Raw genomic sequence first — 23,500 nt, 5'->3', positions numbered from 1 at the left:
AAGTGCCTCTGAGCTGCGCATGCGCGGTGGCCTCTTCCGGGCTGCTGAACGAGGCACTCGGTTAAAGGTGAACAGCGGGAATACGAAACTGTGAACACTACTAATCCAAATACAAACGCACGCCAGAAGTATTAGTTTAGTTTCACGGGGAGCTTGTCGTCGATATATATCCTGGAGGTGAGTTCACCTTTACATTTTACATACGAAGCACCGTGGGAGATACATATGCAAACCACGTAAACAAATTAAGTCAAACAGTCAGCTAGCTGGACTAGTTAGACTTCAACTACTGCACTTCGTGTATATAATGCAAATACACGTTTAACGTCAATATGTCTTGTTTATTTTTTTAATTGGTGAGCGATAATACAATATGATAAAACATAAAAGCTTGGAGTTCACATTCAAGTGTATGAATATTTACAAATTATATTTCATATCGTCCATAGGAATGTATCTAATTGCCTCGCCTGGGAAAAAAAAGGAAGTCTCGCTGTTTTTGTTGATATAAACATTTAAATGGCGGATAATTGACTCAATTTGGACTGGTCTGTACATGTTTGAATTAATCCACCTGTCTGTCGGTCTGCCCGTCTACCCCCATCCCTGCATCTATCTATCTATCCATCCATCCATCCATCCATCCATCCATCCATCCATCCCTGTATTCCCCATCCCTCCATCATTTATTAGTCATCTGTCTATCCGCCTTTCTGTTTGTTAATCCATCCCTTTCTACCCATAATTTTTCTCACTGACCCAAAGTGTACCTGCGCATTTGTGTGCATGTGGATGTTTTGCAGCCATAATAATAATAATAAAAAGATGGCAAACCAGTTTCCGGAGCCACAGCATGAGAGGACCTTCCAGTACCAAAACAGCCTACCTGCTCTGCCTGTCCCCACACTAGAGGGCAGCCTTTCCAAGTACTTGGATGCAGGTGATGCTCTGCTTTTTTTTTTTTTTTTTTTTATCAAGGATGGAGAAATTACACTATTTACATTGCTATCCTTCTTTTTCTTCTTCTCCTCCGTTTTCCAAGAAACTACATTTACAAGGATAAGTTAATATTTTGGCTTTCTCATGTAGTACCAAAAGAATACAATTCTGATTATTACATTTTATTTCCTGTTTGTAACGCGAAAATGAACCTGTTCGCTTAATGGCGTAATAATACGTCATTTTATTTATTTATTTTTTTTTAACAACTCACTCTGAATTTGCCGTTGTTTCCCATCAGTGCGTCCATTTGCATCCGAGCAGGAATTTAAAGCTACACTGGATATTGTGCGGACATTTCAAGAGGGAATTGGCAAAGAGTTGCACCACAAACTACTCCAGAGAGCCAAGACCAGGAGGAACTGGGTATGCTGCTGTTGCAAAGATGATGTAATCATGTTACGGAACTCGCAGGATAATGGTGAATGATTTGAATTCCGTTAGTTGGAAGAGTGGTGGTTGGATGCTGCATACCTGGAGGTGCGCATCCCATCTCAGCTTAATGTGAACTTTGGCGGCCCAGCACCCTATTTGGAGCACTGTTGGCCCCCTGCAGAAGGAACTCAACTGGAGAGGGCCAGTGTTAATGTCTGGCACACACTACAGTACTGGAATCTAATTTACAAGTAGGATACAAGCAGTTCACAACAGTGATTAGTTTCCAACATTATTAGTCTAAATGTTAACAGTTTATGTCATTTGTATTTTTTAGAGAGAAGATGGCCCCTCAGAAAGCTGGTAAGATGGTGTTGGATATGGACCAGTTCAGAATGCTCTTCTGTACCTGCAAAGTACCTGGAGTTAAGAAGGACACCATCCACAGCTATTTTAAAACAGGTATGTCTCAAAATGCATCTTTTGTTAAGGAAAGATAGCTCAGTTCTAATGTTCTAACTGGATCGACCAGGCTTGAGGCGAGTCACTGGAAATGAAATGATGGAAATGTTCAGGTTTGTTCTGTTGTTGCTCGTTGCTACAGAGCGAGAGGGCCGCTGCCCGTCCCACCTGGTTGTGATGTGTCGTGGACGGATATTCACGTTTGATGCACTTTGTGACGGCGAAATCCTCACTCCACCAGAACTCCTCAGGTAATACCTACTCACAGTAAGAGTTGACACTTAGTTTATGATAATGCTGTGCAATCGCTAAGGTCAAGCTAGCCTCTTGTACTGGACTACTTGTGATATTTTCTTATGCAAACTAAATCACATGAAGATAATCCATTCTATCAAATCCCTAACCACTTCCAATATTAAGACTCACAAAACACTCAAATGACAAAGTTACATGATTATTAGAGATGTTCCTCACACATGTATTAAAAGAAGTCAACCATTGTAAAAGATAAAAACAGATACTTAACCCGACCTTCGCTGACTCAAGCATGCTTACATCATGTAACTTCCACTGTATTCCTCTCCCTCGCAAACGTCTTGTCTCATTCATTCTTATCTCTTTGCGCCACAAATAAAAGTTACAAGAAAGGGCAAACAATGTATGCACATGATGGCATGACCTCATCACTTCTCTGTCCTTGTTGGTCTTGTCTTGTGAGCTTCTTGCATACAAAGACCAATATCTTGTGATTGGTATATCGACAAATGTGTTGAAATGTACTCTGTTATTATATGTGATATAAAGAAGTAGTGGAATATAATTAAAGCTGAGAGCAGACAGCCATTAGCAAATGTCAACATTTTTGTTGCTTGTTTGGATTCACTTGGACAGGCAGCTGAGCTACGTGAAAGAGTGCTGTGAGGGACGGCCAGATGGCGACGGTGTTGCTGCTCTTACCACAGATGAAAGGACTCGATGGGCAAAGGTTTGGAGACTCAAACGCGCGGGTCACAACATTAGGTACATTCTCGTGATATACGGGGATCCAGACTTTTATCAAAGAACCTTCCTTTTTGAAAGATAATGCTCAGCTTTGATTAACACTGTCAAGAGATTTTAGAGATGTTCCAATATTATTCAGACGGCATTAATCTACTTGATAGGGCCAAATTTTAGGAACTGAAAACCGAGACCCACAATAATATATATATTTTTTTTATTAATCCCTCTTTAACAGTGTTTAAACAGTTTATACAGACTTGTTTGAAATTTCGAGTCATTTTAGTCACCGCTCCATTGGATGTTTAGGTGTACCTAATGAAGTGTCCGGTGCATTTTTCATCAATAAGTGGGAATTGAAAATGTTATCAAAGTGTAATGTTTCCAATTGTTTGTGCAGGCCAGGGAACATCTTATTTGCATCGATCCTCGCAATGAAAGCATCCTCGAGACCATCCAGAGCAGCCTCTTCTTAATATCCCTCGATGATGTCAAGCCATACTCCTCTGCCGAGAACTACACGAATGTACATAAATCTTCTTTCCAAACATTTCTCTTGTGTTGAAAAAATGCTTGTTCCAAAAGAATAAAATAAAAGTAATTTTGAATGCAGATTGCACTGGAAGCGCTCACAGGAGACCCCACCATTCGCTGGGGAGACAAATCCTACAATTCTCTCGCGTTCGCAGACGGCACTTTTGGATCCAATTGTGATGTGAGTATTTAAGAAGCCATATGAGCAGATAAAGAAAACAATGTTAACAGTTGATGTTCTTTTGCAGCATGCACCCTATGATGCAATGGTCATGGTGTCCATGTGTTGGTATGTTGACCAGCAACTTAAAGCTACAGAGGGCAAGTGGAAGGTAGACTTGGATTTTTTCTTGGAACGCCAATATACCAAAATAGTTTTTATTTCTCAAGATTACAGTTTCTCTCTTCTTTTTAAACATCTGACCTCCTTCAGGGCTCAGACAGAGTGCGGCTCATGCCTTTACCCGAGGAGCTCGTTTTTACCGTGGATCAAAGAATTCTGAATGATATTAGCCATGCCAAGCAGCAATATCTACAGATGGTGAGTCAGTATTGCACTATAGTTAATGCTTAGAACAGGGGTGGGCAAACTTTTTGATTGGCGGGCCACAATGGGTTCTAAAATTTGACAGAGGGGTCGGACCAGGAGCAGATGGATGGAGTGTTTTGGTAACCTCACCTCATCGGAGAAAATAAATACATTTAATTTTAAATGAAAGTGAACAAAACCATTACAACAATATATATGCCTTTGAAATACCACAGTATTTAGAAAATAAAACATAAACAAGGTTTATTCATTTATTTTTTTCCAAGTTCGGCGGGCCGGATTAAAACGTTTCATGGGCCGCATGTGGCCCCTGGGCCACAGTTGGCCCACACCTGGTTTAGATGGTTTTTATAGGTGGGAATTTTGAGAGTAGTAAAATTGTTGAGAACCATTTAGCGGAAGACTCGTTTTGTATGTGAATTACTGACAATTTGAGTGCCTTTTTGATGATCACAAAATCATCTAAAATCATTTCATCGTGATGGTCAGCAACACGAGAAATGCAGACACTGTTCGCAAGTCAGAGAATCGAAGCGTCACATTAAGTCGAAAATGAAAAAAAAAATCATTATGTAAAACTTAAAAGTCAAGTCGGATGTTGTGTTTTGTCTATCGTATTGTACTGTGATTTCATTGTGGACATTTTGGCCCACCTCTCATGTTTGGATTTGTACCTGTGTGACTCTTTTGTCTCTCGCTTTCCAGGCACAGGACCTCCAGATTGTGTGTCACGCCTTCATGGCTTTTGGAAAAATGGCAATCAAGAAGAAGAACCTACACCCGGATACTTTTGTTCAGCTAGCCATGCAACTGAGCTACTACCGCTTGCACAAAATGTACTTATTAGCTATAAAAAAAATACACCTTTATCAAGGGTGGGCAAAGTAAGATTTTTAAAACACAAACAGACTAAAGAATTGGTTGATTCGTTGTAATTCGATTTTAAAATAACATTTGAGAAAAGATTTGGAGTTTTTATGAACCAAAAACCAAATAATCCTTTTTTACAGCGCAACTGTAGTTTTACAAATCAAATACAGCCCTAAAGCACAAAACTTTACCCGCCCTTGGCGTAACTATATCAATACTCCCCCCCCTAAATATCTGCTCTTGCCCCTCAGAGCAGGGAGTTGCTATGAAACGGCAATGACCCGCAAGTTCTACCACGGCAGGACAGAGACGATGCGGCCTTGCACCAGCGAGGCGCTCAGTTGGTGTAAAGCCATGATGGACCCCACATGCGAGGTGACGCGTTTTCCTGCAGAAGCATTGCGACTGGTTCACGTGACGTGTTCAATCAATATTGTCTCATCAGATTCATGACAAGAGAAAAGCCATGCTGCAAGCCTTCAACAAACACAATAAGCTGATGGCAGAAGGCCAAGAGGGCAACGGTTGGTGCGGAACTCATCGGCATCAACTTTAAAGTCTTCTCTTTATGATCAAGCGCAACTGTCATGTTGTCACCAGGTTTTGACAGACATCTTCTTGGACTTTATCTCATCGCCAAGGAGGCAGGATATCCTACTCCTGCGCTCTACACAGATCCCCTCTACGCAAAGAGGTTAATGTTAAATATGATGCCGCTACTAGCTTTTATTAAGTGAATAAACAATTTGTTGTTTGTATTTGCAGTGGAGGTGGCGGGAACTTCGTGCTGTCATCTAGTCTGGTGGGCTACACTACAGTTCTGGGGGTTGTCGCGCCTATGGTTCATCATGGCTATGGCTTCTTCTATCGTATCAACAATGACAGGTAGAAGGATGACCGTTGAAGAGGAAATTAAACTTTTTGAGACAAAGGGAATATGGCCAACCTGTTGTCATGCATGACAACTAGGAATGGGAATAAAAAAATGTTATTTATTTTTTGAGAACCAACATCCACAATTTATTTTCACCCCTAATGACGGAACGCGAGACTTCAGCTCAATGAGTTATAAATTGCTCCACGGCTGTGCTAAGATTTTTTTGTGCGTTTTGATGCTACCAGAGAAACAGGAAATATAACTTTTTGCAAAGTGATTAACACTTCTCCAATTGTGGCTGCTCAGTACAAAATGGTTAAATTGATCAAAATAAATGAAGGTAAGCGTCTTCTTGAGAATCTCCTCCCAAGTACAAGCAATAAACTCCCTCGACAAATTTGCCACTGCGCCGTCCATAAAAGTCAAGGGTGAGTAGACAATTAGTTGTTTTTATGTTTCACTGTTCACAGCGTTTAACTTCTTTTTGCGCATTAACGGATCCTCGTTGCTTTTCTTCTGCATGTCTGTCACTTGTCATCACATTGAAAATTATTATGCACTTAGCTTCTTTTTACATTTGTATGAAAGTCAAGATTGTCCTTCATTCTTTTTTCCCCTCCCGCCTTCGCAGGATTGTGATCTCCGTCTCGGCCTGGAAATCTTGTCGTCAGACAGACGCGGCAACGTTATTCAACAACTTCTCTAACGCCATGCATGACATGTTCCACCTGGCGACCACGTCCCAGCTTTAAGTATTTGCTCGCTTCCAAGAGACAGAGGAGCTACCCGTGAGGTTTTTGCTCTACGCGCCATCCAATGCAACTGAACGACTGTGATTTTTAAAGTTGTTGTTAAATGTATATACTGATAGGTACATGTTTTAATTTTTAAGTGGTAATTCTGAGCTATGAAGGTTTTCTTTCAACCATTAGCCAAGATGATTAAGAAGAATTCCGCTGACATCCCAAGAAAGCTAATTTGATAGAAATTAATTTCCTCAAGTAGTGGCCAGCATCTCAATTACTCACTTGCACAGAGTAAACGGGCATTTATCAGAGGTAAAGTGTTTATTAATAGGTCTTTCTATGTACCAATGTTTTTTTTTTTCAATTCGTAAAGCATTATTTTACTAGTACATTCTTATAACTTAGCGCTGTACAAATGTATTTATGCAAATTGTTCTGACTGAATGAATAAATGAAGATTAAAAACAATGTGAGTGTTGTTATTGTGGTAAGAACATCGACAGCAACACTTGGTGGTATTACGTACAGTATATGTCACACTTCCAGCTGGTGCTGTTAATTATGTTTTGATTTATATTTAAATTATTATTTTTTATTCATTTTTTTGTTTTATGTTGAAACAGGAGAGTTTAACAGATTTAACCGATGATTTGTTAATGACAAAAGAAAGTAACCTGTGCACTAATCAAACCTTGAAGTGTCTGAATACCTTGACCTCTTTCCACAGTTCAAAAACATGAAATCATTGTTTGGCAGTTCTGTGACTGTGAATAATCCATCCAGTACTTCACCTCTCAGCAAAATATTAACAGTTTTTTTGTTTTCTTTTCATTCAGTGAATTACAGTTGAGTCTCCTCACTCCCTACCATAGCCCAACTGCGTCGTGACCAGCATGTGGTAGACTCCCTTTTTGGCAAGCAACTGCTGATGTGTCCCTTGTTCAACCACCACACCGCCCTGAAAGACGGCGATGCGGTCTGCGGTTTGGATGGTGGACAGACGGTGAGCTACAACGATGCACGTCCTGCCCTGTCTCGCTTTGTCCAACGCCTCTTGCACCACCTGGATCAAGCACAAATTGGGAGGACAGAAGTCCAATATGGCTAACATCAGGTAGTGAAATGCAAAGATGAGAGGAAAAAAACCTCACCTTCTCACTCTCAGTGTCAAGTGCAGATGTGGCCTCATCCAGAAGCAACAGTTTGGGGTTACGGAGGATGGCTCGGGCTATGGCTATTCGTTGTTTCTGACCACCTGACAGCTGGGTCCCTTTATCGCCTGCTTGAGTGTCATACTTCTGCTCGAGTAAACAAAATCAAAGTAAGCGCATGGAACATTACACATCGCAAAAATATTTTTTTCTAGGCTATTTTCGGTGACTGAGCACTGGTAACGAAATTGATAAGTTTCGTATAGTTTTGTAACTGAAGGCAGATCATAGATGTGTGAGTTTTCATCAAAATGATTATTCTTCCTAAGAAAAATACAATTACCTTTGGCAATTTTTCTATGAAGCTGTGAATGTTGGCTTTCTCCGCAGCCGCCTTGATCTCCTCCAGGGTAACTGTTCGACTGTTGTCTCCATAGGCGATGTTTTCAGCCAAGCTGCAGTCAAACAGCACAGGCTCCTGGGACACAATGCCAATCTGAGACCTCAGCCAGTGGATGTTGAGCTCCTTCACGCTCTTCGAATCAAACATCTGGGAGACAAAATCACATAGGTTTGAATGAAGTCCAATAAGTCACAAGGTAGGCCAAAATAACCCAAATCAACTCAAGTTAGTTCCAAAGTCCTAACTAGACAAACGTTATTTGAATCAAGATAAAATCAAGCATCTTGATCTGTGTCATCAGTGCAGCATCATTTTCTTCTCACCACGTTCCCGTCCGTGGTGTCGTAGAACCTCTCCAGAAGCTGAATGGTGGTGCTTTTTCCACAGCCGCTGCTTCCCACCAGGGCCAGGGTCTCTCCCTTGCTGACTTTCAGATTCAGCCCTCGGAGGACGGGTACATCGGGCCGTGAGGGGTAGTTAAACCGAACATCCTCAAAGCGCACATTGCCGTCAAATTGGTCCTGGAGTTTCAAGGTAAGAGACAGACCTATTTTATTCATGCTGTAAATTTGTAACGTGTGTTGCAGGGCACTGTTTGCCAACTTTTTGCTGCTTACCAATGACTGTCCCTCATGTGAGAGATTATCAATAGCAGGCTGTGTGTTCAGAAGCGTCATGATGTGAGCAGCTGATATTTTGGCATTTGCATAGTTTGGAGAAAATGAATGGGCCTCTCCCACAGCTATTGAACCATATATAATTGACAGTATCACTCTGAAAGAGGATGTGAGTGATATGATTAATCAGAGATGATCCCATATGGATTCTGCATACATATAAATTGTCATTTTATTGCACGTTTAATTGTGCAAAAAAAAAAAAATATCTTAAGTACACAAGACTAAGTGAATTGAATGAATCAGCATTTAAATATGGAAATTGTCACTTTCCAGTGAAAACCAAACACGCTCTATTGCATTTTTAATTCAGTTGCGTGACAAAATTATTATCTTTTTCAGGTAGATATATTGTGATGTGTCTTACGTAGTTTTCTTTGACTATTAGCTCAGAATCACGCTCCGTATTTTTAAAGGGTGGCGCTCCTTCCGACATTGAAAGTTTTGGGCATGCCAGCACTTTTATATCGTGCAAAACGATTAAAAGCATCCATCTATCCAAAATCGGAACCGCTTAACCTCACGAGGGTTGCGGGCCTGCTGGAGCTTATCCTAGCTGTCTTCGGCAATAGCAAATGCTTAAATTCTGCAGAGTTAATTGTTACTGTATAATTACAACACACACACACAGATTTTGAGATGTTGCTTACAGAAATACCGCCTGAAAGTCCATCCGACCGTGCACAACGAGCCAAGCTCCAAATGAGAAACATGCTGCATAACCAAAGCAAAGCATGGCTCTGGAGACGCAGATGACTAAACCTTGGACATGAGCCTTTTTCTCTGAATTTCTGTAGAGAGAGGGAACTATTGAAAAGAACACTTAAGAATAAATTGTTGCGTTGAATATTAAAGACCGGCGGAGGATCTCGTATACCTGTATAGAACTTGGAGGTTATCATCATACAAAGATTCAAACGTGGGTTCTCTGGTCAGCGATGCAACTGTGCGAATATTCCCGATTGCTTCTGTAACAGTCTGACGAGACGGCATGAAAACATCGCGTTTGTACAGTATACCACATTTGGCAGAAGGACCACTCATTTATCTGATGGCAAACCTTCCCGGCCTTCTCCAGCTCCTTCTTGTCCTTCGCTGCTTGTCCAGTTATCATTTGCATCTTTAAAGCTCCGGCCGCAATCAAGATTGGCACGAGCACCAGTATGAGCAGGGTCAGCTCCCAGCCATGCAGAAATGACATCAATAAATTGCTGCCCATGTTGGTCATAATCTGGACCATCGTAGCCAAATGTTGTCCTGTAACCTGAGCACAGATGAAAGATGATGACTTAAAAAGTTATGCGGTGAAAATATGAGACAGAGAGGAGGGCATTATTACCCCTTGCACTTGAGCAGCATCTGAGGCCAGCCTTGTTATGAGCGCACCGACACTGTTTTGGGGGTCATCAAACCAGCTGAGGTCCTTAGTGATGAAAATAATAAATAATTCACAGACATTTAATGAGATTGGGGGGAGGAGCTTGGCGATATAGGAGAGATGCTCTGCGTGATGCTTGGTCACTTGGAAGTGTCTCCTTCCAAATCATCGTTCCACTTACCTGCCTCATCATGGCCTTGAAAGCTGCAAGTCTCAGTTTCATTGTCAGGATCTCGCCAGATTTCTCAAAACAGAAACCCTGTCAACACAAATACAGTGCATGTGACTCTGTTCTCCCCGTGCTTATGTCGGTTATCCACCGGCACCAGCTTGATTTTCACGCCCCCAAAACGTCTATGTTCGGTTCGCTAAATCGTGATCAATCCTGTCACATGACTGTTGATCAGTCCAAGGTCAACCTTCGTCATCCGGGACAGGCTCCATTGTTGGATCAAATCCATTAAAGATGATATTATCTTGCTTTACCAAATCTATCATTCCTTTGTTTTTATTATTTTCATGATAATTTTATCATTCCTTGTCGACTTCCGGACATTTATTTTATTTCAAGTATCTTATTCTGGATTATCCTAATGTTACGCAAATCATGGGTGTCAACGTCATCATGGCTACCTGTAGAAACTTGGCGAAAAATGATACGAATCCAAGAACAGCACACATAAGGCAAAGGTGTTCTGCATTCTTTTTCATCGTCTCTTGATCAAGCTCAGAAAACACCTGAAAGTGTAGAAGAGAAGGTTTGTTCATTCTGAGTTGTCCTTCCTGTTTTTTCGCTTCCAAAAATCAAGTATTTGTAACGTACGCTGATGAAGTTTGACAGGATGAGCGCATACATAGGCTGGATTAATCCCAGGATCGCAGCAGAGATGATCCCCAACAAAATGTAAGGCCACTCAGGAAGATTTAAACGCATCACTTTAAGTAAGGACAAAGACGGACCATTTTCATTCTGCCGAAAACAAGGAGAAAGCGCTGAATCAGTGTTTTTTTTTTTTTTTTGCTCATTATGTAAAGCACCAAAATCACCTGCTCATTCTTGCCTTTGTCATCCACCAACTTTTCAATCTCTTTGCTTTGTTCTAAAACAATATAAGAAGAACTTTTTATCGACTTTCTTCTACATGTGGAAGATCCAGAGGAGCTTTTTTTATTCTGCATACAATCGACTTGATCTTTATCCTTGTCTTTCTGAAATGTCTGAAGGGTGGAGAAATAACAAGGTTGAGCATTCTGATCGTTGGTGTGTCCCCCACAAATATTGAGTCTTTTTTTATTTTTTTTTTATTTCAATATCACCTGCATACTAATGAGAGCATGGTAGACGCCATTTTTTCCCATCAGTTGGTCATGAGTGCCGAGCTCGACAACCGCTCCATTTTGAAAGCCAGCAATCACGTCAGCGTTTCTGATAGTTGAGAGACGATGGGCCACAATTATGGTGGTTCGACCCAGTCTGACCTGCACAAGTGACAGAAAAGAGTGTGAGATTTTTTTTTGAGCTTGTGTGATAACAGTTGCTCAAACATTGAGCGCTTTATAAAATAGGGATGTAAGTTTTTCGATTTTTTTTTTTTTCAATTTATTTATTTATTTTTTTTAGATAAAAGCGATGAACATACAGGTTGGGTGTTCATACCTTGTCGAGTGCAGCCTGCACAACAGTCTCACTCTCGGCATCAAGAGCGGACGTTGCTTCGTCCAGCAGAAGGATTTTGGGGTTGCGTACTAGCGCTCGAGCAATTGCAATTCTCTGCTTTTGTCCTCCACTCATCTGAGTGCCTCGGTCCCCAACCAGCGTCTCAAACTTCTGCTCAACAACAACAACCTCATAATTGTCTTGTGAAAAGTTGCTTTTAAGGTGGAATCATGAACACGGTCCTACATCGGGAAGGTTCATGATGAAGTCGTAAGCGTTGGCCTCCTTGGCAGCTTGCTCTATCTCGTTCTGCGTCACGTCAGTTCGGCCATATCGGATGTTCTCAGCTATGGTGGTGGCAAAAAGGACGGGCTCCTGACTCACCACGCCGATCATCTCTCGCAGGTAGCGGATATTGAGAGAGCGGATGTCGTGCTCGTCAATAGTTATCTAAGATTAAGGAGAGGAATGGGTTCTTTTCAATCATTCTTGATTGCTGCAGTGCAGTTGATTTGATTTAGTATATCTATCTAAAGCTTATATTTTGTGTGCGAGGTTTGAGGAAAGTGTACACACAGATCCCTCTTGAGGATCGTAGAACCTCTGCAACAGCTGAATGGTGGTGCTTTTCCCGCAGCCACTGCTTCCCACTAATGCCAGAGTCTGTCCACTCTTCACACTCAGAGACATGTCGTTTAATACCTGCAAGTGATGACCGTTATGCAAATGAGTATGAATATGTAGTTGGGTTTATCTCTTCCGTGAGATTAAACAGTCAATGAGGAGGCTTACTTTGATTTCTGGCCTTGAGGGGTAGTTGAAGTGAATGTTCTTAAACTCTATGTTACCAACGACTGAGTCAGGCTTGAATCCGCTTTCCGAATAGCTGTCGATGGTTGGTTTCTGTAGAAAAAATGTTGTTTTTTAAAACTTATATTTAAAAAAAAAAATGTTTTAATCCAAAATGGCCCAAACCACGGACTGGTAGTTGGGGACCACCGTCTTAAACCACCTAAACATACACCCCTAAAAATAATAATGCAGGACAGAACAAAATAAGACTTGTTCCTGGGTCTTAAATATATGTAATTATATTCCCTGTACATGACATTTCTATATTTTTATGACCAAACATCAAAAAAGAAGGTACCAGGCTGCTTTTTTTTTAAGTTTCTAATCAGGAATATACGTCAACGTGGCTCTTCATCAGGACTAAACCAGAACCACCTACTACTCCAAAATGATGTCATCCATTTAAAGCAACCTACGATCACCACCACACCCACACACCACTACATGCTTTCTATGTTCACTCCTGACATATTTTGTTGTTTAAAAAAAAAAAATCTTTGAGATCCACCTTAACTTAGCCCAAACATTTCTCTTCAACGCTACTTTGGCCGGGCCGTGGGCCGCATATTGAGGACCACCATTGCCTGCAAACCCTTTTCACACTGCTTTTAGCAGATAAAAAAGAAAATGAAGCTCTCCTTACATTGTCAATGATGCTGTAAACTTGGTGTGCAGCTCCTTGGGCAACGACAAAGAACTGAATGTTCGGTGAGGTCTCCCCCAAGGCAAATGCTCCGATGAGCAAAGTGAATAAAACCTGGAGACCAAAACATTGGATTCAAACTTGTAACAGGAATATGTTGTATAGGGAAAATTACATTTATATTTGACTTTTGAAAAACGGCTGACCCTAATGCACTTTTGATAAATTGTTGTGATATAAAATGGAGAAACAAGCAATACGTTTCGACAACCCTCCACTTGCAATACGTTGCAATCCAAACCGGAATGATCAGAAGTGCGCTTTTCATTTTACCTTTATTACATCACTGATCTCAACAATTGTACTTGAAAACTTGCCACACTCTTTGTGTGTCTTTTTTCATTTCTAGTCATGATATGTATTCTGAACATGTGCTCATTATCAAATAACTTTTTGGCCCCAGCACATCATATTTAGTTCAAGCTCTTAATCTCAATGGAAATTCATCTGTTTAAAAAAAAGACAATGTCTCAACTCACTGTGAGTATAGTTCCAACAGTGTATTCTTTATCTTTCCTCAGAACGAGTTTACTCCCATACCAGAAGGCCAGAGCATAAGACAGGTAGATCACCATGACGGTAAAGCCCATGATCAAGTTTGAACTGATCAACTTTTTCATCGCCATTTTCTTCACATCCTCCAATCTCTTGTGATATCTGTAAAGTGGCGTGTGGACCAAAAAATATTGCATTGGTTGAAGGAAAACGAATGTGAAAATCCGCACGTCTGATGCCTTCATCTGACCTACGGCAGTCATATGTGCGGACTTTGTTTCATTCTGTTGCTTGCACGGTTGCAGAGCATATCGGAGACTTTACCATGCGTGTCCCAGTTTGCTTTTTTCTTGGAGGAGGGTAATTTGCGGGGTCTCGTGTGTACAAATGGGCCAGAGACTTGTGGTCCCCTTGTTAGTGATGGGAAAATGAAGCTTCAAATTTGCTTCATGAACCAGTTGTTGTATTTTGCAGTCCTCTAGATGGCACTGTTGGTTTAAATAAAGGGTTTAAAAAATGTCAAGTCAGCCCAATGTTGAACAGAGAGCGCCGTCTAGTGGAGTCCAGAAATACTACAACTGGTTCATAAAGCAGATTTGAAGCTTCATTTACCCGTCACTAACCCTTGTGGCTTTGATTGGGTTCAGATGGATGCTGTTGAAGCATTGGGAGTTTGCCATAGGCAATTTCCAAAATATAAATCCGATTGAGGGAGTCTTGAACAACAATTGTGACAAGTATCTCCGAGTTGGCCATGATGGGATCGTAATGAATTCAATTTGTGATTTTCACATTGAGTTACCATGCTATGGTGCCAGATTTAGGTGCCAACTCAGATTTTGTGGCCTTTTCCAGATTTTTTCATCAAGTGCATAAAATGAATGCGCTAATTGATTTCTTGAAACAAATGTTTGCTTTCGTTATCTGTTCTAATTCTTATCAACTTTGTTGCGAAACATTTGAGTGGAACCAGTTGAGGAGTAGTGTATTTATCTAGGTAAATAATGTTTGAATCTAGGTGTGTCAAATCCTCCTTTGGGTTCATTTCTCTGAAGATGAGTAAGCTAATTGTATTTATTTTATGTTTTACTGGAAGAGCAGATAGCTAAAAAAATACAAGTTACTGGCATATAAAATCCTGCACAAACCTCTCGATCTCTCTCTGTTGACCACTGAAGGCAAACACAGTCCTGATGGCAGAAAGCACCTCCTCTGCCACTGCACCCGCTTTGGCGTAAGCAACCTGTTCTTTAGACGTGAATGACGACAGCACCTAAAGAAAAAATGGAAACTTTGCAATTTGAAGCATTTTTCCTTAACATAAAAGATGGGGCAGGATGGGTAAACTTTACCTGAGTAAAAAGTGCAGCGGATAAACCCACCAAGGGGCAGGTGGCCAAGATTACCAAAGCAAATTTCCATCCTTTGCTTAAAGCAATGATGAAGGATAAGATGAAAGTGGAAACGGACTGGATCAGCATTCCCAGCTTGTCTCCAATCCCCTCTTGGATCTTATAGACACCGCTGGCCATGCAAATGAACATGGCCATCAATTATCTTTGTGTCTGACATGCTGATTTTGTAAATAAAATAAAATTCTAGTCGTACAATATGTGACTTCTGTTCCATGGAGGACAGGAGTGAAACACAGCTCATATGAGGTAAACACACATATTTCTAACATTTTGTTCACTTTCAGTCTATGCACTTGATATAACTGCCCCTCAAAGCTGACAATAAATTGGAGAGGAAGTTCTAGTGACCTAGTTGTTCACTGAAGATCCATCTTCGCTCCTCAAAAGAAGCTTCCTCCTCAATATGTCATTTGAATGTGAGCGTTGTGGAGGTATTTTATTTCGAAACGGAGGGTGCAATTTACATGTTACTCACTCCACGAGACAAGTGTTGAGTGTTGCTGTCTCGTTGACGTCAAACCAGCTGATGTCCTGTCGCATGATACTGTGGAAAAATTGCTTGCGAATGCGTTTGACTTGTCGTGCAGCAGCCAGTGCCAAGAAAGCAGTCTGCATGTAGCTCGCCACGATAACGATTGTCCCCACGATGGCATAGTAGATGGCCAAACTGGTATGGAAGGAACACAATTCATCAAATGTCTCATTCGGGTGGAATTAAAGGGGGTATTAAAAGACAACAACACTATTTGTCATATACAGTGCCATTAATGAATAATTTCCCTTTTGAATTGTTTTTTTTTTGCATAGCATGCATTTAAGATCAGCTCATCTTCATTTATATACCATAGTTTCCGGTCGATAAGGCGCACCCGGGCAAACTTTTTGATCTAAAATTTGACAGAGGGGCCGGACCAGGAGCAGATGGATGGAGTGTTTTGGTAACCTCACCTCATCGGAGAAAAAAAAAAATCATTTAATTTTAAATGAAAGTGAACAGTATTTAGAAAATAAAACATTAACAAGGTTTATTCATTTAATTTTTTTTCAAGTACGGCGGGCCGGATTAAAACGTTTCACGGGCCACATGTGGCCCCCGGACCTTAGTTTGCCCACGCCTGCCCTAAATAGAACCTGTCTGACAAAATTAAGTTGGCCAAAAGATCTCCAAACGCATTTGTGTAACGTTAGAAAAACATTTAAGTGTGTCAAAAATGCAGAAGAAAAAGAAATGGAACACTTTCTCACCGCTGTTAAAACTGTCTTGTTTGACAGTCGAATATTATTCATGGGTGAAGTGAAGATACATTCAAATCTTGCTCACAGCTTGAATATCGTATGCATGTCGCTCGTTCAGGAACTCTGCCTTACCTGTTGACAGCCTCCTGCAAGGTGCTGTTCAGAATTACGGAGGAGGAGTCTAAAAATTGAAAGGATAAAATGTAATACACATTTGTCAAGTCGGATAGCAATTTTTTTTACGGTCAACAAACTCACTGAGGTGGCTGCTGTTCATTTGAGATACTTTTGAGTACAGTATAAACGTGTCCGCCACATTCCCAAACACAACACACAAAAGCGGGAACAAAAGCCCATGGACCACCGACATCACGATCCCAGAGACGATCAGAATGACGTCGAAGCCATCTGCAAACCTGAACTGTGCTCATGTCAAAAAGAGAAGAAAGAAAATAATTTTAAAAAATGTGGTTGGGTTAGCAGATTGATAGACAGAAAACTTACCAGTCCAATCGGGCCAACCTTGGGTGTCTTTGTCCTTTTGACTTTATTCTTTTCATCTTTGAGATCACTGGGTCATAATCAAAAACTTGTTGATTCATTTTGACAAAGTTTGAGTGAGGACTTACAGAATATTACCTTAAATGAATATCCAATGTGTTCTTTTGCAACGTGTCCGTTTCATCCATTTGTAGGTTTTGTCAGAGTAAGACAAAGGTGAAAAACATTTTGTTTCACGAGGAATTCCTGTAGGTCATCTGAAAATTCCAGCCATGTCAGTCAGTAGAGATAAAACAGAATTATACCTGAGTTCTTCTCCGCTGTTGGCGTTCCACACACCCTTCAGTGTTCAAATGTTTGACAGCTCTCCAAGTTTGAATTGAGTGAGCTCACGCACGCAAACCAACATGATCAAATGCCCTCAAGCAGTTTTCCAAACCTACAGTATATTGAGCCATTTCATCCCAAAAAACAAAAAAAATCCCCCAAAGCATTTGCACAGGTTAACTAAATGTACTGCGACTTATTTCTTCTAGTAGAAGAGAATTAAAAAAAAAATTTTTTTTAGAGCAGGCGTGAGCAAACTACACATGCGGCCCGTTAAATGTTTTAATCCAGCTCGCCGAACCTGATAATAATTAAATGAATAAACCTTGTTAATGTTTTATTTCCTAAATACTGTGGTGTGTCAAAGACATATATCTCGTTGTAATGCTTTTGTTCACTTTCATTTAAAATTAAATGTATTTTTTTTTTTTCTCAGATGAGATGAGGTTTACCAAAACACTCCATCCATCTGCTCCTGGTCCGGCTCCTCTGTCAAATTCTAGAACCCATTGAGGCCCGCCAATCAAAAAGTCTGCCCACCCCTGTTTTAGAGCCATCTCGAGATGATTAAGGGAAGACTGGTTGACTCCAAAATAAAGTGAAAACCCAACTTATGCTGCTTTAAGGGGCCCAAGTCAACAAGAGCCACCGGGACCAAACATTATCATTTCTTTTTTCTTCCCATTAAAATTTGAAAAGTACCGTCACCTCTCTTTACGACATAATTAAAGTGGGACAAACTGTTCATCAGTAGGAATGAAAAGAAAACACATGCTTTGACAGGATGGAAACCATGGAAGCAGTTACAATCAATATGAAAACTGATTCATATTCTTCATTGTGTTTGTAATAATATGAATGAAATTAAAATACACGGTTGACTTTTCACAATTTTACTTTTTATTCATCAGGTAATAGATGGTCCGGTAAGAATTCCACAGTATTTAAAATAAACAGTAAAAGAATTAAAAAAAAAAATTTGAAAAAAAGCCTCGCATGCAGTTCTCTATTCCCCAAGACTTGGGACACAATTGTGAACAAACATTGCGGAGGAATATTCAACCCAATCCTAATGAAGTCATTTTGGTTCTACAATGTACTGACTCTATTCTGTCTTTACAGTTCACGCTACCTGCGCCATATGAGAAACTATTGTTAAAATATCAGCAAATTATTATTTTTTTTTTTTACACATAAAATCTCTAATAAGATAAAAAAAAAAGTACTAAGTCAGTAGTCAACATCTATAATGATGTGATAGCAGGGCTTGGTTGGCTTACTGCGCCCCAAGCACTGCACGTATTCCTGAATGTCCTGTTTTTCATTTCGATCATCCATTGAAACAAGTCAGGAGCGTATTAGAAAGTCCAACCAATCTAGTTGATTTGTGTCCACGTGTGCAAAAATGTGCTTGGACGTGTGGATGCAATTTTAATTTGATTATATACTTCATATAATCCTGCAAGGGGAAAATCGTATTTACTGTAAACTCTGCTGCCAAACACATGCAAGCACAAAAAGAGAGATGTCAGAATGCACTGATGGTGAGCTGAGCTTCAGGACGGTACAGTGCCTCAGTTGGGTCTCAGGCGAGCAATTCTAGTTCCAAAGTCCTTTACAAATTGCTCAAAAATGGAAGCAAGCACAACTGTACAACTCATCTAAATAATACAAATAAAAATGACATTTGGTTCGACAAATCCATTCACGTAGTGAAATACATTTCTGCATTCATTTTTATTCATATTTGTACCATCATTTAATGTATCATGCGCTACACACTAATATACCTGATGAGTTACAAGGGAGCAATGTGAGGTAGGATCTGTTGGCAACAGTGTGGCTGGTCTGACCAGAGATGTCAGGACTTTCAAGGATAATAAATATTTGATTACAGAAAAGCCGTATTTTAAAGTAATTCTGCTCAGAATTGTTTACCATCTTTGGTTGGCAGGTTGGGTTACACAACTATTAACTGGAACTTGACATGCACCAATCGCCTCAAATCCACTGAAAAGACTCCGCTTGCTTCAGTCTGTCAGAAAATCAGTCAAAATTCATCAGATTTCAGTTATGGCTGTTATAATAACTATTTTTGGAGTTTGTTAATATTTCAATGATCTGGACTCATTTCCCCGCCTATTGGAATCTCTCTCCCTGACTCAATTCCATACAAAATACTTTGTACCTGAGAAAACATTTGATATGGAGCATGTGTCACTATACTCTAGATCAGTGAATTACGACCAGAGGAGCAGTGAGGCATAATCAGGTGTGTGTAAGGAAATTAAATCATTTCACTTGGAAGAATTAGAAGTACTAATCCATATACTGCAAATAATCTAACGGTTATTCAATACATACCATAGTTGTCAAACTTTGGTCCTCGAGGGCCTCTACCCTGCATGCTTTGGATGTTTCCCTCCTGCAACACACCTGATTCATGTGAACTTCTGTATGTATGTGTTGTAAATTTGTGTTTAACTTGAAACAAATGATGCTGTGCATTTGTAAAAAGACTAATACTGTTTTTTATTAAACTAAAACTAGATTAAAAGCTTTTTGCGATTTTATCAAAACTAAACTAAAACTCTTATAGAAATGAGTCAAATCGAATTAAAACGAATAATTGTCATTCAAAGGACTAAAATTAACACTGCAGAAAAGCTGTCAAAAACAACACTGTCCCAAATTTCACAGTGCATGAGAAAGTTTGTGTGGAAACTGAGATAACATATTTATATTTCTGTTGAGGATTATTCCGTGAAATTTGTCTCATGTAAAATACATGCCATGGTGTGATAATAGATGGGAAACACTGAAATTATTTTTTTTCTACTGGCACCTTTGTGTGCCATCCTGCACACAGTCACACACATTCAAACAAACAGCCACTACTTGAAACTTGAGACCAATAAAAATAACCACTGAAAAATAAACAACTCAGTGTACTCATTCACGATCATGACCCAACTGCGTCGTGACCAGCATGTGGTAGACTCCCTTTTTGGCAAGCAACTGCTGATGTGTCCCTTGTTCAACCACCACACCGCCCTGAAAGACGGCGATGCGGTCTGCAGTTTGGATGGTGGACAGACGGTGAGCTACAACGATGCACGTCCTGCCCTGACTCGCTTTGTCCAACGCCTCTTGCACCACCTGGATCAAGCACAAATTGGGAGGACAGAAGTCAATATGGCTAACATCAGGTAGTCAAATGCAAAGATGAGAAGAAAAAAAACCTCACCTTCTCATTCTCAGTGTCAAGTGCAGATGTGGCCTCATCCAGAAGCAACAGTTTGGGGTTACGGAGGATGGCTCGGGCTATGGCTATTCGTTGTTTCTGACCACCTGACAGCTGGGTCCCTTTATCGCCTGCTTGAGTGTCATACTTCTGCTCGAGTAAACAAAATCAAAGTAAGCGCATGGAACATTACACATCGCAAAAATATTTTTTTCTAGGCTATTTTCGGTGACTGAGCACTGGTAACGAAATTGATACGTTTTGTATAGTTTTGTAACTGAAGGCAGATCATAGATGTGTGAGTTTTCATCAAAATGATTATTCTTCCTAAGAAAAATACAATTACCTTTGGCAATTGTTCTATGAAGCTGTGAATGTTGGCTTTCTCTGCAGCCGCCTTAATCTCCTCCGGAGTAACTGTTCGACTGTTGTCTCCATAGGCGATGTTTTCAGCCAAGCTGCAGTCAAACAGCACAGGCTCCTGGGACACAATGCCAATCTGAGACCTCAGCCAGTGGATGTTGAGCTCCTTCACGCTCTTCGAATCAAACATCTGGGAGACAAACAACAGAATATTAGGCATATCATCACTTGAAGTCAGATGTGAAGAAAAGTTGAAGATTTGAGATGACCAAAATCAAGGAAAGTTGTTTGGATTACGTATTAGGTAAGGTCACAAGGCCCAAGATAAAAAAAAAAAACAACAATAAATGAAATCTAAATAATTTGGACCAAGACTCAATAACATTTTAGAGAAGAAATAGATAGACAGATTTATCAAATCCATCTGTGCGTTTCGACATCAAATCTGTCCTGACAAATTGGCTTACAAACAAAAAGTGCAATCGTTTTCTCACCACGTTCCCTTCCGTGGCGTCGTAGAACCTCTCCAGAAGCTGAATGGTGGTGCTTTTTCCACAGCCGCTGCTTCCCACCAGGGCCAGCGTCTCTCCCTTGCTGACTTTCAGATTCAGCCCTCGAAGGACGGGTACATCGGGCCGTGAGGGGTAGTTAAACCGAACATCCTCAAAGCGCACATTGCCGTCAAATTGGTCCTGGAGTTTTAAGGGAGGAAACAGAGACAGGTACGTCATCAAAACTGTAAGATCGTAAACTGCTCTGGAGTGCACTGTTTGGCGTTTTCTTGCTGCTTACCAAAGACGGTCCCTCATTTGAGAGATTATCAATAGCGGGCTGTCTGTTCAGGAGCATCATGATGTGACCAGCTGACGTTTTGGCGTTTGCATAGTTTGGAGTGAAGGAATTTGCTTCTCCAACAGCCATGGAACCATACAGAATTGCCATAATCACTCTGACAAAAGAATATGAATTCACACATGAGTGACTTGTCAAAGAATAAGTAATGATCATGTAAAATCGTGGAGGTTATTTATCGAACTTCATGAATGCCGCGTGCAATCTTGGTTACTCACAGAAATACTCCCTCAACATCCATTCGTCCTTGCTGAACAAGCCAAGCTCCAAACCAGAAACATAAAGCATAAGTAAAGTAGATCATGGCTTGGGAGAAAGAGAAGGCAAAACCCTGCACGTGGGCCTTTTTCTGGGCGTTGCTACGGAGACACATGAAACCATCAAAAATGGAAAACGCACATTGAGAACGTTTTCAAGCATTTATGGGCATGTGATGGAGGTCCTCACTTGTATGGAACTTGGAGGTTATTGTCAAACAAAGACTCAAACTCGGGTTCCCTGGTCAGCGATGCAACTGTACGAATATTTTCAATGGCTTCTGTAACAATCTGATGAAAAAAAAAAAACATGACGTTGTATACCACAATCTTGTACTTTAGGACAGTGACGATCAGGAAGACAAATTCCCACCTGGCCAGCCTTCTCCAACTCCTTCTTATCCTTGGCAGCTTGCCCGGCGAGCAACTCCATCTCCACAGTTCCAGCTACTGCCAAGATGGGCACCAAGACCAGCACGAGCAGGGTGAGCTCCCAGCCATACACAAAGGCAAGAATCACGCCAGTGCCCAAGTTGGCAATATTCTGCACCAGTGTTGCCAGGCGTAGTCCTGTAACCTGGTCAGGGGTGAAACGTTTTGAGTGTGTGTGTGTGTATGATGGCACAAGACTGAAAATGCCTTACCCCTTGTACTTGAGCAGCATCTGAGGCCAGCCTTGTCGTGAGCGTTCCAACACTGTTTTTGTGGTCGTCAAACCAGCCGATCTCCTACAAGGTAATTCCTTCTCCCATTAAACCAAGCTCATTCCTTTTCAAATGAACAAATATTGTCCTGACAGAAAAATGCAGCCTTCAGTGAACTGCAAGCGGTAATTTTTTTTTTTTTTTTAAACTTACCTGCCTCATCAAAGCCTTAAAAGCTGCAAGTCTCAGTTTCAACGTGAGTATCTCTCCAGATTTTCCAAAACAGTAACCCTGTAAAAAGTGAGACATAAAAGCACAGTTGGACATAATTAGCGACGACGCCTTCCCCCCTCCACGCATTGTCACAGCAATTCTTTCGTCAACTCGGGATGCTCCAATATCAATAGTATCGATATCAGTGCCGATAATCTACGTCTGTACTTAAACTTGATTCAATGAAATGATTCAATGCGACAACACCGTTTTATTCCCCGCAGGTGAAATAGTAGCCATGACAGCTGGCTGGAACTAATTAACGTGTATGCAGCATTTGTGAATGCGGGTATACATACCTGGAGAAACATGGTGAAAAAAATTACAATTCCAATAGTTGCAAACATGAGGCAAAGGAATTCCGTTTTTTTTCGGATCGCCTCTTGATCGGCCTCCGCCATCACCTGGAAGTTGGAAAGAGAAAGAAGAGCTTAGTCGGAATTTTGTTTCCAGGAAAACGTGTGATCTCAAATTGTGACTTACAGCAATGAACCTTGAGAGGATGACCGCGAACAGAGGATGTAATAATCCGTTGATGGCAGCAAAGATGATCCCCATCAAAATGTAAGGCCACTCATGAAGGTTGAAACGAAGAATTTGGAGTAACGACACGGGGGGGACACTTTCATCCTTTCGAAAGGAGGAGACAAATGCTGAATC

At 40.8% G+C, this 23,500-nt stretch overlaps 3 protein-coding genes and 1 long non-coding RNA gene across 6 annotated transcripts in view; 2 read left to right on the top strand and 2 right to left on the bottom strand.

Moving 5' to 3' along the window:
• The first annotated feature begins 10 nt into the window (after positions 1–10).
• crot (carnitine O-octanoyltransferase) lies at positions 11–6,880 on the top strand. The gene is made up of 17 exons (XM_088307404.1): positions 11–177; positions 804–940; positions 1,241–1,365; positions 1,444–1,625; positions 1,712–1,836; positions 1,979–2,087; positions 2,728–2,821; positions 3,236–3,361; positions 3,449–3,550; positions 3,618–3,701; positions 3,803–3,910; positions 4,625–4,755; positions 5,041–5,164; positions 5,235–5,313; positions 5,390–5,483; positions 5,555–5,674; positions 6,298–6,880. Exons 2-17 carry the CDS (start codon positions 826–828, stop codon positions 6,416–6,418), a joined length of 1,839 nt encoding a protein of 612 aa, XP_088163530.1. The 5' UTR covers positions 11–177; positions 804–825; the 3' UTR covers positions 6,419–6,880.
• A 357-nt stretch (positions 6,881–7,237) lies between these two features.
• The window catches only part of LOC148328994 (uncharacterized), a 27,340-nt gene continuing 11,077 nt past the window's right edge, over positions 7,238–23,500 (top strand). The window contains exons 1-9 of the long non-coding RNA XR_015845659.1: positions 7,238–7,733; positions 8,001–8,162; positions 8,354–8,500; positions 13,755–13,796; positions 20,469–20,624; positions 20,892–21,118; positions 21,373–21,536; positions 22,266–22,408; positions 22,585–22,658. This is a non-coding gene — a long non-coding RNA (uncharacterized LOC148328994). The remainder of the gene's footprint in view (positions 7,734–8,000; positions 8,163–8,353; positions 8,501–13,754; positions 13,797–20,468; positions 20,625–20,891; positions 21,119–21,372; positions 21,537–22,265; positions 22,409–22,584; positions 22,659–23,500) is intronic.
• On the bottom strand, positions 7,261–17,068 carry LOC148328996 (ATP-dependent translocase ABCB1-like). The gene is made up of 27 exons (XM_088307403.1): positions 17,019–17,068; positions 16,884–16,950; positions 16,638–16,800; positions 16,512–16,560; positions 15,619–15,810; positions 15,081–15,252; positions 14,877–15,001; positions 13,713–13,890; positions 13,174–13,287; positions 12,471–12,581; positions 12,255–12,380; positions 11,925–12,128; positions 11,679–11,849; positions 11,339–11,500; positions 11,069–11,239; positions 10,845–10,991; positions 10,655–10,759; positions 10,203–10,280; positions 9,983–10,066; positions 9,704–9,907; positions 9,521–9,621; positions 9,294–9,434; positions 8,584–8,740; positions 8,290–8,487; positions 7,907–8,113; positions 7,564–7,710; positions 7,261–7,475 (listed from the first exon to the last, which is right to left on the bottom strand). Exons 1-27 carry the CDS (start codon positions 17,066–17,068, stop codon positions 7,269–7,271), a joined length of 3,831 nt encoding a protein of 1,276 aa, XP_088163529.1. The 3' UTR covers positions 7,261–7,268.
• Positions 18,908–23,500, bottom strand: part of LOC148328995 (ATP-dependent translocase ABCB1-like) — an 11,846-nt gene continuing 7,253 nt past the window's right edge. For all 3 annotated transcript variants that reach the window (XM_088307397.1, XM_088307399.1, XM_088307398.1), the window contains 12 exons: positions 23,324–23,470; positions 23,140–23,244; positions 22,781–22,858; positions 22,568–22,651; positions 22,297–22,500; positions 22,114–22,214; positions 21,885–22,025; positions 21,607–21,763; positions 21,309–21,506; positions 20,798–21,004; positions 20,455–20,601; positions 18,908–20,366 (listed from right to left, as the gene is read on the bottom strand). In XM_088307397.1, coding sequence (XP_088163523.1) covers positions 20,160–20,366; positions 20,455–20,601; positions 20,798–21,004; positions 21,309–21,506; positions 21,607–21,763; positions 21,885–22,025; positions 22,114–22,214; positions 22,297–22,500; positions 22,568–22,651; positions 22,781–22,858; positions 23,140–23,244; positions 23,324–23,470 — 1,776 coding nt within the window. In that variant the 3' untranslated portion in view covers positions 18,908–20,159. The remainder of the gene's footprint in view (positions 20,367–20,454; positions 20,602–20,797; positions 21,005–21,308; positions 21,507–21,606; positions 21,764–21,884; positions 22,026–22,113; positions 22,215–22,296; positions 22,501–22,567; positions 22,652–22,780; positions 22,859–23,139; positions 23,245–23,323; positions 23,471–23,500) is intronic.

The sequence above is a fragment of the Idiotropiscis lumnitzeri genome, chromosome 10, assembly GCF_059441095.1.
Source record: "Idiotropiscis lumnitzeri isolate Australia: NSW breed Sydney's pygmy pipehorse chromosome 10, RoL_Ilum_1.0, whole genome shotgun sequence".
Taxonomy (NCBI): Eukaryota; Metazoa; Chordata; class Actinopteri; order Syngnathiformes; family Syngnathidae; genus Idiotropiscis; species Idiotropiscis lumnitzeri.
Note: the sequence above shows the minus strand (reverse complement) of the source record. Positions and strands in the feature narration are given on the sequence as shown.